The sequence below is a fragment of the Malania oleifera genome, chromosome 7 (assembly GCF_029873635.1).
Source record: "Malania oleifera isolate guangnan ecotype guangnan chromosome 7, ASM2987363v1, whole genome shotgun sequence".
Taxonomy (NCBI): domain Eukaryota; kingdom Viridiplantae; phylum Streptophyta; class Magnoliopsida; order Santalales; family Ximeniaceae; genus Malania; species Malania oleifera.
The window spans coordinates 53,561,236-53,573,555 of record NC_080423.1 but is presented as its reverse complement, the minus strand read 5'-3'; the positions used below and the strand labels follow the sequence as shown (position 1 = coordinate 53,573,555).

The 12,320-nt window shown below is 36.1% G+C and overlaps 1 protein-coding gene across 1 annotated transcript in view; it reads left to right on the top strand.

Moving 5' to 3' along the window:
• Nucleotides 1-12,320, top strand: part of LOC131160422 (peroxisomal ATPase PEX1) — a 135,631-nt gene that overhangs the window by 15,995 nt on the left and 107,316 nt on the right. Inside the window, exon 2 of the mRNA XM_058116091.1 lies at nt 2,895-3,068. Within this exon, the coding sequence (XP_057972074.1) occupies nt 2,895-3,068 (174 nt within the window). The remainder of the gene's footprint in view (nt 1-2,894; nt 3,069-12,320) is intronic.

Here is a 12,320-nt window from a genome sequence, read left to right as displayed (position 1 = left end):
CTCTCGCACATCAAACCTGATATTGGGTTCTCGGTTAATGTAGTCAGTCAATTCATGTATGATCCAACTGAAGAACATATGAAGTTGTCAATCGGATACTGAGGTACCTTAAAATGACACTAGGTAAAGGCTTGTACTTTAGGAAAAACACAAGGAAAGATATTGATGTGTTAGCTGATGCTGACTGGGCCGGATCAATAACTGACCGAAGGTCAACATTTGGTTATTGTACGTATGTGTGAGGAAACCTAATAACATGGTGAAATAAGAAACAATTAGTAGTTTCTCGGAGCAGTGCAGAAGTGGAGTTAAGAGCTATGGCACTCGCAATTTGTGAGGGAATATGGCTGGAAAGACTAATGAGAGAACTAGGAATCATCACTTCTGAGCCAATGAAGGTATTTTGTGACAATTAGTCAGGTATTAACATTGCAAAGAATTTGGAGCATCACGACAGGATAAAACATGTGGAGATAGGTCGCCACTTCATAAAGGAGAAGATAGAAAATGGGATGGCTAGTCTACTATACACGCCAACAAGTCAGCAAATAGCAGATATTTTTCATTAAAGCTCTACCAAGGAAGAATTTTGAAGATTTGAGTACCAAGCTTGGCTTGATTAACATCTATGCCTAGCTTGAGGGGGAGTGTGGAAATACTTGATCCCTGATTTTCAGGGATACTGCTGCAGTAATTCTGATTTTATTATTAGTTGACTACGTTAATTTAGGAATAAAGAGATTCTAGAAAATTCTTGATATCTCTATTAGTTTGTTTCCTATTTTGTAGTTTCCTATATTTGGCTAGTTTCTTGATTTTGTGGTAATTAGTATCTTGTTACCCAATATAGTGAAAGGAACTTTTCTTCCTTCCATTATATACAGGCTGTACTATCATTAAAAAATAAGAGAATTATTTTCTTCTCTAAAAACAACAAGCATTTTTATTATTTAAAAATTTACATTTATGGGCTGTTTTAATTTTTTGGGATTTGATATTATGTTTCATAAATTAGGATTTGATATTAATTCCTAGAGATTGTTTACTTATTTAGTATTGGGGGAAAGCCTTTGTAAAGGCTTGATGTGTAACCATGACAGACAGATCGGGATATATGCATTCAATGCCATAGAGTTTTGCTTTCACTTTTATTTTCTATTTTAATTTCCTGTTTGTTTTCCTATTGTTTTCTATATTTTCCTGCATCGCTCTTTTGTGGTAATCGGTCCTATATCGGTTTGCTATCAAAGTGAAGAAACTATTTCCTATTTGTTATTGCATTGTACTTTTTCTTGGGCTATATGGACCAAATTGTTTGGAATTTTGGGGTATTGGGTTTGCCCCTTTTTTTTTGAGAGTTTATCTTTGTCATTTTATGTACTTTGGTAATGCAAATAAGGCAAATACTTTTTGGAAACATATTATTTTTTGTGGCGATAGAGTGCACTTAGTTGGAGCCCATGCTGAATTATAATTATTGGATTTTGCATGACACCTAGTCTTTTATAGTTTGGGGTGGTTTTCCTAATTTAGCTTTGGTTTCCTTGACTGGCATGAAGAAAGATTAGAGACTTTTAGTTCACAAGTTGTCTGTCTTCTTTTATTTTTTTGTCCTGTTTAGTTTTCTATCACTATTTAAGTGGAGGATGTCTTAACATTGTATCTTCTCTCTTTCTTTTCATAATATAATTCTCTTGCTAATAACAAAAATAATGCACTAAATTTAAAATTGAAACTTTCTCAAAGCTATAATTTGCCCTATAAAGCTTCCTACCTTACCTTAGGCTTCTTTTGAGGCTCAAGATGTTAGACAGGGCTGCCAAGGAAGTTTGTATGAGAAGGTCCAAGAAAGCTTGGGTGTTGTGCAACTATGGCTCAAGGCTTGTTTTGTTTCCCTGTAACACTTCCTTTTGGTGGCTTAAAAGTCAATAAAGAGCTAGCCCTTGCTGAGGGGAATTAGATGACTTCTTGGTGGTGATAGACTAGTGTTCTGGTGGTAAGGAAGTGTGGGGAAATGAGAGGTAAGAGGGAAAAGAAATGCAAAGAGGAAGAACAGTGAAAGTTTGGTGGTCTTTGATGTATTTATAGGTGGGACTTGAGGCTTAGAAGGCAAATTTACTGCCTGAGGCGTTTTTGGGGTCCTTTACATCTACAATGTTCATCTTGGAAAAAGTGAAACATTATACTTAATTAATTTTGCTTGACAAAATTTTGTAATACAATCAACTTATTAAATGCTGTAGTTCTTTTTCATATAAATTGCCAAATGTGTGTGAATAGGCTCTCAATTAAATATATGCATGTTGTACATGTGAATGCTCTGCATTCATGCTTGAGAATGAATGGTTTTTGTTATATTTCCACTTTATCTAAAAGCTTAGGCTGTTAGGTTGTGGGCAAACAATGCATATCCCGCCTTAACACTCCCCCACACGTGCACATAAATGCTTGATATATCACACCCATTACAGGGAATACAATAATTTTTTAAACATCATACAATAAACACAGGCAACGAGACTAGAACCCAGGACCTTTTAGTAAGCAGCTCTGATGCCAACAACACTTGACCTAAAAGCTTAAGCTGTTAGGTTGTGGGCAAGGGCAACAATGTGTATCAAGCCTTGACAATTTTGTGCGGGACCGGAATTTTTTCTGATCCCAAACATCAAAGACTATTGAATAAACCTGGGGTATGGAAGATTCTTGCCACATTTTTCTTGCATTGACAATTTGTAGTTCATTGTTTTGCATGTGCAGTTTATTTTTTATTTTATTTTCTATTTTTATAGTAATGTGCATTGGGAGACTTATCACTCAAAAAAAAGAAGCGTAGCTTGTTTTGTAGGTTCTTTTCTTTGTGACATTTTTCTTATAAGTTACTATTGATGTAGGTTGCTCAACAATTTGCAGCATGCCTTGATCTACTGGATCATACAATTGTTAACGTGCGAGCTGTTGCTAATTTGCCAAAAGCTACCATGGTTACTATAGAACCTGACACTGAGGATGATTGGGAAGTTTTGGAGCTCAACTCTGAGTATGCAGAGGCTGCTATATTGAAGCAGGTGCTCCATTAAACTTTAATAAATGTTTAATGATTCCTTCATTTTCAGTCCATTCCTGTTTGTTCTTAAATGATATTGATTTTTACTTCATCATGTATGATTTGTGTCTCGTCAGATTTAATCTTTATAAATGATTGGTGCCTTTTGTTTTAAAACCTTGAGCACTCTTCATTCTTCAGCACTGAAGTCAGATCTGTTGCAAAGAAGGTTTTGAATTTCCATGAAATTGTCCAAAATTTTCTTTCTTTTCTTGATAGCAAGAGAAGAGATTTCATTAATAAGAGAAGAATTTACAAAGAGGAGAATACTACATCTCCCATCAAAATTTTGGAAAAATCCAGCAAAAAGGAACTAAAAACACGAATAAAATACTATGAAATATCAAAGCAAAAAAGCCCTCCAATCTTGGTGCATTTCCAAAAAAGCACACTCCCTTAAAGCATCCAAAGACAATACACCATAGACAGGCCAAGTAATGAATCTTTTCCCAAACCAGCTGCCTATTCAATTTTTGCCTTTGAAAAATTCGTGCATTGTGCTCCAACCATAAACCCCCAGTACTGCAAATATACCACATTTTGAAGGAGCAGCCCTATCCTTCCTTCTTCCAAAGCCCTCAAAAGTAATAGCCAACATTGCTTCCACCGATGCTGGACAAATCCAAGCTTCTCCAACATGCCAAATTATTTCTTCAAGATTCTCCTAGCAAAATCAGAGTGTAAGAACAAATGAGATGCCAATTCAGAATTCAAATAACAAGGCACACAAACATCTGGAGATAAGGCCTTCAAAGGTCTCCTGATTTGCAACAGATTATTAATATTGATTCTATTAAGCACAGTCAGCCATATGAAAGTGTTAATTTTGAGGGAGCTTTGGCCTTCCAAATACTTGAGAATAGAGGAAAACAAGAGTATAACGGTTCAAAAACTCAAAAAGAGATTAACAAGAATATATCCCTGAACAATCCAAAGCCCAAGACTTGAGTATTCCCAGCTGAAGAAAGGTGAAAATTGTTCAATGACGACAATGATGATGAGAGTTCCTGCAACTCTATCATTTAGAGATCTTCTGAAATGAAAGTTCCAAGAAACTAGAGGGCTAATCAAATTGACCACAAAGAAAGAAATCATACTACCCTGCCCTGAGCGCAATCGAAAGAGACAAGGATAAGATGTGGGTAGAACATTATTCCCCAACCACGAATCTTTCCAAAAACAAATCTAAGAATCCTTTCCCACCACAAAATTAATGTAAGGAGTGAATAAGGGATAAATCTAAGAAATAGATCTCCATGGACTCTTCGAATAACATTGCAAACTAACATTGGTATCCTTCCCATTCAGCCCCACCCATGCTTGCTTCTAATCACTTTATGCCAAAGGGAATGATCTTCTAAGGGAAAACGCCATAACCATTTAGCTACGAGAGTGATGTTTTTAGACACCAAATTTCCTAGACGCAGCCCTTCCTCCGTTTTAGACCTGCAGACCTCCTACCTAAGTAAGTGATTTTGGAAACCCCCAACTCTAGACCATAAAAGTTGTGTCATTATTTTTTTAGAAAAAGAAATTCATTAGATTAAGAATGTACAATCAGGAGAGAAGACATCTCCTTGATGAAATATGAGAATCCCCAAAAAAACAAAACACAAAAGGAAAACTCAAAAAATATAGCAAACATAATTCAGCACACCCTTAGAAGGGACTTCCAATCCCGTTGAACATCTGTCAAACACATCTCCTTAAAATTTCTGTTGCCCACACACCACAAAGAAGCCATAAAAAGCACTTTCTCCCACACCAACCAATATGGAATCTTATTCCTCGAAAAGATATGTAGATTACGTTCCTTCCTCAAGCCCCATAGCACTGCAAATGAAGCACAATTCCATAAAGCATTACATTCCTCCCTCCTTCCAAACCCCACAAAAGATATTGCCAAGAACTCCTCCAATGTTGTTGGACATACCCAGCGCTTTCTCCAAAATAATTATATATAATTTACTCCAAAACCTTCCTTGCAAAATCGCATTGCAAGAAAAATGAGAAACAAATTTTGAACAATCAAAATAAAGCATATTTATATATCAGGGGATAGAGTCTTTAAAGGTCTCCTCATCTGCATCAAGTCATTATTATTTATTCTATTTAGCACAACCAACCAAAGAAATGCTTGATTTAATGGGGGATTTTGACCTTCTAGATTACTTTATAGAGTGGGAAGGAATGATTGGTACCAACCAAGAAATAAAAATTTACACGAAAAAACACTTGAGGAATCCAACAACCAAGATCGACTATCATCCTCGGAAGACATCCTACAATTGGTCAACATAACCAACAAAGAAGATAATTCAATGGTTTCCCCATCATTCAAGGCTCTCCTAAAACAAAAATCCCAAGAAGGTAGAGGACCACCCAAATCTACAATAAAAGAAGAAATGGGATTATTTTGCCTAGAGCTCAAACAAAATAAGCGATGAAAAGAGGTGGCCAAAACAGCATTCCCTAGCCATATATCTTTTCAAAAACGAATGTTGCAAGTTGCAACCCTTACCCATCACAAATATCGTGTGGGGAATAAAGAGAGGATAAATCTGGGATGTAGCTTTCCACAGGCTTTCCGAAGAACATCTAGAGCCTAAATTAGTATCCCACCCATTCCCATCAAGTCCAAATTTACTTGTGACAACTTAATGCAACAAAGTGGAAACGTCAAATGGGAACTTCTAAAGCCATCCAAAAGAGCTGTGTTCTTGGACACCATATTTCCAAGACCCAAACCACCCTCTCTCTTAGTCCTACACACCACTTCCCAATTCACCAAGTGATCCTTAAAATGCCCTATCCCTGACCACAAAAAAATCTTTCATAGTTCTCTCAATCTTACTAGCAGCTCTCATTGGGATTTTAAAAATAGACAAAAAATGCAACGGAATACTAGAAAGACAAGACTAAATTAGAGTAATCCTCCCCCCCAAAGAAAAAAAGGCTCCCTTTCACCCGTCTAACCACTTGGACACTCTCCACCACAGGATCCCAAAACTAGCTACTTTAAGATTTCTCCCCAAATGAACCCCTAAATAGGACATCGGGCACCTCAACTCTGCACACCCAGCTTCCAAGGCTAATTTTCTAACACTCTTTATAGGCATGTTAATAGCCGCAATTTCTCTCTTTCCTATATTAATGTTCAACCTTGATACCCTTTCAAAAAGTCGAAGAAGCCCCTTTATATTTAAAAACAAAGGACTTATGTCCTCCAGGAAAACATAGTATCATTCGCAAACAACAACAGAAACAACAACAACAAGCCTTATGTCCCACTAGGTAGGGTCCACTACATGGATTTTTTTTTTCTCAATTCACCCCATCGAGAGCATTTTCCTCTACTATATTAAAGGGCTATTGAATCCTTCATCACTACCTCATTCCAAGTTATTTTAGGTCTACTCTTTTTCATGCCACAACAATAACTAACTCACTCCTCACAAGTGTTGTACTAGACCTTCATTTCAAATGCCCAAACCATCTAAGTCGCCTTTTCCTTATCTTGTCTTCGGTTGGTGCTATGCCTAAATGATTGCGTATATGCTCATTTCTTAGTTTATCACTTAATGTTATACCACTCATCCACCTTAACATTTGCATTTCAACAACTTTTACTTTTTTTTTATACATGTTTTTTAGTTGCTCAACATTCTAAACCATAAAGCATAGCTGGCCTTATAAAACATATCTTTTAATTTTAAGGGTATTCTATGATCACACAACACTCCTGATGCACTCCTCCATTTTTTCCAACCTGCTTTAATTCTATGTATTCTTCTTTAATTTCCTCTTCTGCTTTCATAATAGATCCAAAATAACAAAATCTATTGGTGCTAACAATTTCTTGATTATCAAGTTTAATCTTCTCTCGACTACTTCTTATCTTATTGAAATTACATTTGATATATTCTGTTTAATAACTTTTAATCTAATAGAGGAAAACACTCTTGATCGGGTGAATTGACTGAAAATGATTTATATAGCTGACCCTACCTAGTGGGACTTAAGGCTTGTTGTTGTTGTTGTTTTATCCTAAAACCTTTGGACTCTAATACGGTTCTCTTAAGTTATAACTTAGATTCGGATTCCACTCCGTTCCTACTCTCATCAATCACCTCAATGTCATTTGCAAACAACATACATGAAGGGATCTCATTTTGGATATTCGTAGTAAGTTCATCAATCATTAAAGAGAAAAGATAAGGACTCAATGTAGAACCTTGATGTACACTATTGTGATTGGAAAGTCTCTAGATTCCCCTCCCACAGCTCTAACACTAGTGACTACTCTATCATACATAGCCTTAATGACCTCTATATATCTACTGTAAAACCCCTTCTTTTCTAAGACCCGCTAGAGAACTTCTCTAGGTACTCTATCATATGCTTTCTTTAAGTTAGTAAAAACTATATGCAAGTCCCTCTTCTTTTCCTCAAACTTTTCTATTAATCTTCTTAAAAGATGAATAGCTGTTGTTGTTGATCTACCAGGAATAAAACCAAATTGATTCTCTGAAATCCTTGTTTTTGGTCTTATTTTTTGTTCAATTATCCTTTCTCATAATTTCATCATATGACTTATAATCTTAATTCCACGATAATTATTACATTCTTGAATATCGCCTTTGTTTTTGTATAAGGGTATTAACATGCTTTTCCTCCATTCTTTTGACATGTTCTTGGTTTTTATAATAATGTTGAAAAGATTAGTTAACAAAATATTTCCTTTATCCACTAAACATTTCCAAACTTCAATTGATATGATGTCTAGTCCTATAGGGTCCCACTTTTCATCTTTTTTAACGCCATAACTTCAAGGACTCTAATTTTGTGAATAAATCTCCTATTTGTAGTATTCTCCTCATTTATCACTTCCAAGTTCAATCTTTCATTTGGTTTTCATTAAACAACTTATCAAAGTATCTACGCCACCTCTCTTTTATTTCTTCTTCTAGTTAAGATATTATCATTCTTGTCCTTTATATATTTTACATCACCTAAATCTTTGCATTTCCTTTCTCTAACTCTAGCAAGTTTATAAATGTTTCTTTCTCCTTCTTTCGCATCTAGTCATAAGCTCTACTTTTAGCTTTACTAATAGTATTTTTTGCATTTTTTCGTGCCTCTTTATAGTTTTTAAGATTTTTTATATTTCCACACTTTTGCCATATTTTATACCAATTTCTTTTTGTCTTAACGGCTTTTTGAACTTCTTGAACCCACCACCAAATTTCTTTAGTACCCAACTATGTTCTTTTGGACTCACCTAAAATTTCTTTTGCTATCCTTACGATAGAGTTAGTCACTTTATTCTGAACAATATTTGCATCTACCTTATCCCCTACTGTCCAATCACACTCTTTGATGATTTTATCTTTGAATTTTACTACATTATCTCCCTTCAAGCTCCACCGTCTAGTCCTCGTCTTGATCTATGTTACTCTTTGTCTTCCATTTTTTAATATGTATATCTAATAATAGAACTTTGTTGTGTAGCCAAAATTTCATCTGGGATAACTTTATAGTCCTTACAAGATAAACAATCCCGATTCCTAGTTAAGAAGAAATCTATTTGGTTTTTATTATGCCCACTCTTGAAAGTTATTAAGTGTTCTTCGCTTTTTATAAAGCAAGTATTCAATATAACCAAATCGTAAGACATGGCAAAATCGGAAATTGTATCACCAACCTCATTTTTATCTTCATATCCATGGCCTCCATGTATCCTCTTATAGCCTATGTTATCCTTTCCAATGTATTTTTTTAAATAAGCTCCTATGAATGTCTTTTCAAACGTTGATATCCCTTGTAAAATACTATCCAAATCTTCCCAAAATTGTCTTTTAAAATTTTCAGCTGAGCCTATTTGGGGAGCATACGCACTAATGACATTCACAAACTCTAGGCCTATAGCAATCCTGATTTTAATAATTGTATCCCCTATTCTTTTAATGTCTACTACATTATCTTTTAGGTCTTTGTCTACAATAATTCCTACCCTGTTTTTATGTTTCTCTTTTCTAGTGTACCAAAGTTTAAATCATGATTTAAACTTTGTCTACAATAACACAACCCTGCTTCAGTGTCATCTGCAAACTGAAGGTGAGAAACCATAATCTACTTCCTACCCACTTTATGACCTTTCACTAAACCTCTATTTGACGCCTTATCAACCAACCTATTCAAAACATCTACCACTAACACAAACAAAAACAGAGAAAGAGGATCCCTTTGTCTAATCCCCCTCATGGCCCTAAACCAAGATTTATGCCTCACCATTCACTATAACCGCAAAATTCACATTAGACGTACACCCTTTCATCCATTTACGCCATCTTTCTTCTCCAAACCCCTTTCTCACTAAAAAGATCTTATCCAAAAAATTACAACTCTATAATAGACTTTTTCAAAATCCAACGTAAAAACAAGCCCCTTCTTCTTCCTTCTCTAACATCCTCAATAGTTACACTTGCAATTAAAATTTCATCCACAATCTATCTTCCCCCTACAAATGCACTCTGGGCCTTAGAAATAGTCCTATTAAGCACCACACATAACCTATTAGCTAGCACTATAGTGATTATTTTATAAACACTGGAAACTAAGCTAATCGGTCTATAATTGGAAATCTTAATGGACCTATTTTTCTTAGGCACTAAAGTGATAAAAGTAGAATTAATATTCTTGCTAAGAACCCCATTCCAGTAAAAAAAATTCATTAAACCTTCATAAGGTGATTCTTCACCACTGTCCAACAATCTTGATAAAATGCTAAATTAACACCGTCCGGCCTAGGAGTTTTATCCCTCTCCATCCCAAAAATTGTGGCCATAACTTCCTCTTCCTCAAAAGATCTCTTTAACGAAGCTATCTTATCATCAGGCAAAGGATTCCACTCTAATCCTTCCACCATCGGTATACTCTCATCCTCCTTAGAATATAGATTATAATAAAAATCTGTGATCTTTGAAGCAGTTCTATTAGAGTTTGAGATTATAACCCTCCCTTCCACCTCAATCTCCCAAATCAAATTCTTTCTCATTTTCCCATTAGCCATCCTATGAAAAAATTTAGAATTACAATCTCCATCTCTAACCCACTTAAACTTTGTCTTTTGCCTCCAACTTCTCATTTCCTTAAAGATCAACTCTTGCGATTCATTTTTTTAGAGAAAGCCTTAGCCTTTTCTTCCCTCGAAAGGATCACTCCTCCCTTTTTGTCGAACTCGTCCAAATTTTCTATAATAGTAGACTTTTTAACCCTAATATCTCCAAACACCTCCCTATTCCATACTTTCAGTTTATCTTTCAATCTCTTCAACTTCTTCACAAGTCTAAACCCCTCCCAACCCCTTTCCATGTCCTTATTCCACGAATCCCTAACCAAGGATTGAAAGGAGCCATGGTCTAACCATATATTCTCGAACCTAAATGGGTTGGGGCCCCCAGGAACATTCCTAGATTCTAATAGTATAGGAAAATAATCAGAAGTGGGTCTAGATATGACTACTTTAGAAAGATTAGGAAACTCCTCCCAATCATTGGAAAACAACAACCTATCAATTCTACTAGCCACCGCCCTATCCCCACCAGTTGACCACGTAAGGTTGGCATTACTCAAAAGAAGATCCCTCAACCCACACTCCCTAATAACAAAATCGAACTTCTGCATAGATGCATTAACCCTACCACCCGTCTTCTTTTCTTGAGGGAACCTAACTGCATTAAAATCCCCACCCACAATCCTCTTAGGCCAGCAAAAACTAGAAAATAAAGATCATCCCAAAAAGAATCCCTAAGAGCAGGCCTAGAAAGACCGCTACATAGAGGAAATCCACCATTGACCCCTATCTTTAATTTCAAGGAGGACAGAAAGAGAGAAAAAATCCACTAAACTATCCACTCTAGTAATAGACCGAGTATCCCATAACATTAGAATGCTGCCTACTGCACCCCAAAAGGGTTCAAAAACCCAATCCTTATACTGTCCTTCCCAAATCCCTCTTTAACAACCTTCCCATCTACTAACTCAAGCTTAGTTTCTTGAATTTAAACAATATTGAGAGAGTTCCTAAGTAAAACCTTGCTAACCAAAGACCTTTTCCTAACATCCCCTAAACCCCTAACATTCTAATAATCTCCATAATCTAACACGCTTAGCCCCTTTCCCTGTCCCTTTCCTTCCCCTATAATTAATGTAAGAAACCAAATTTTTTAATTCTTTTTCCACCTTTTTTTTTTTTCCTCTCATAAGTTTTTGTACTCAACCCTAACTTGATCACGACATCTACAGGATTCACTAGCTTTAACCCCATACCACATAAGAGCTCGTTTGGGTCTCTATAGTCCCTTGCACTAGCCCCTCGGCGAACACCAAAGTCACTACCCCCCATTAGTTCCCTTATTGTGGCACAAATACTCAACATGAAAAAGGACTGAATAGGAATAGGAAGAATACCTTTTCCAGGTTCCGACGAATTTAGATCGCTCACTGGATCCACTATCCCCTCATCCTTACCTCTTCTCGCACCTGGAGGACTAAAACCAATGGCCACCTTTTCAAGAATAGGCTCAGGAGCCAGGTGCAAAAGCCCCTCATCAAACAAAGTTTTACTTTGATCAGACCTGTGCTTAACAGAACCTGCTAACCCTTGCTCGATATTAGAGGACAATAAAGGCCTTTGTTCCTGTAAGCTGATGTGTAAGTGATTGTTTCTTACTCTGTAATATCTCTTCCATTCTTTCATTAAAGCACAAATCTGCTTCAAGTTCCTCCCAATTATCTTCTCTTCCCATATCTATCTCACTTCTCAGCTGATCAACTAATAAGCCAGAATTAGAATCACAAAAACTGCTAGGATCATCATTTAATTTTGAACACCTTTCATCATCATCATACTCGTTTTTGCCCTCATTGCCTTCCTCGCTTTTCTCTTTATTATTTTCTTGGGACTGGGTATAAACATTTATCATCTTGTCCTCTAGGACCCATTTTCCTTTAATTACCCATTTAGTGGCTGTAAGAGGCCCACTTGTTGCAGGATCAAATTTCCCTCTCCAGGACCCACTATTAAATTTCGAAGCAATGTTACAATTTGGATTGGATAGGGAAGTTAAAAAAGCCTTTCCTAAAATCACGGGATTTCCCATTGTTCTTTCCTGAATTGATGTTTCCCCTCATTTGATCTAAGCACAACTTA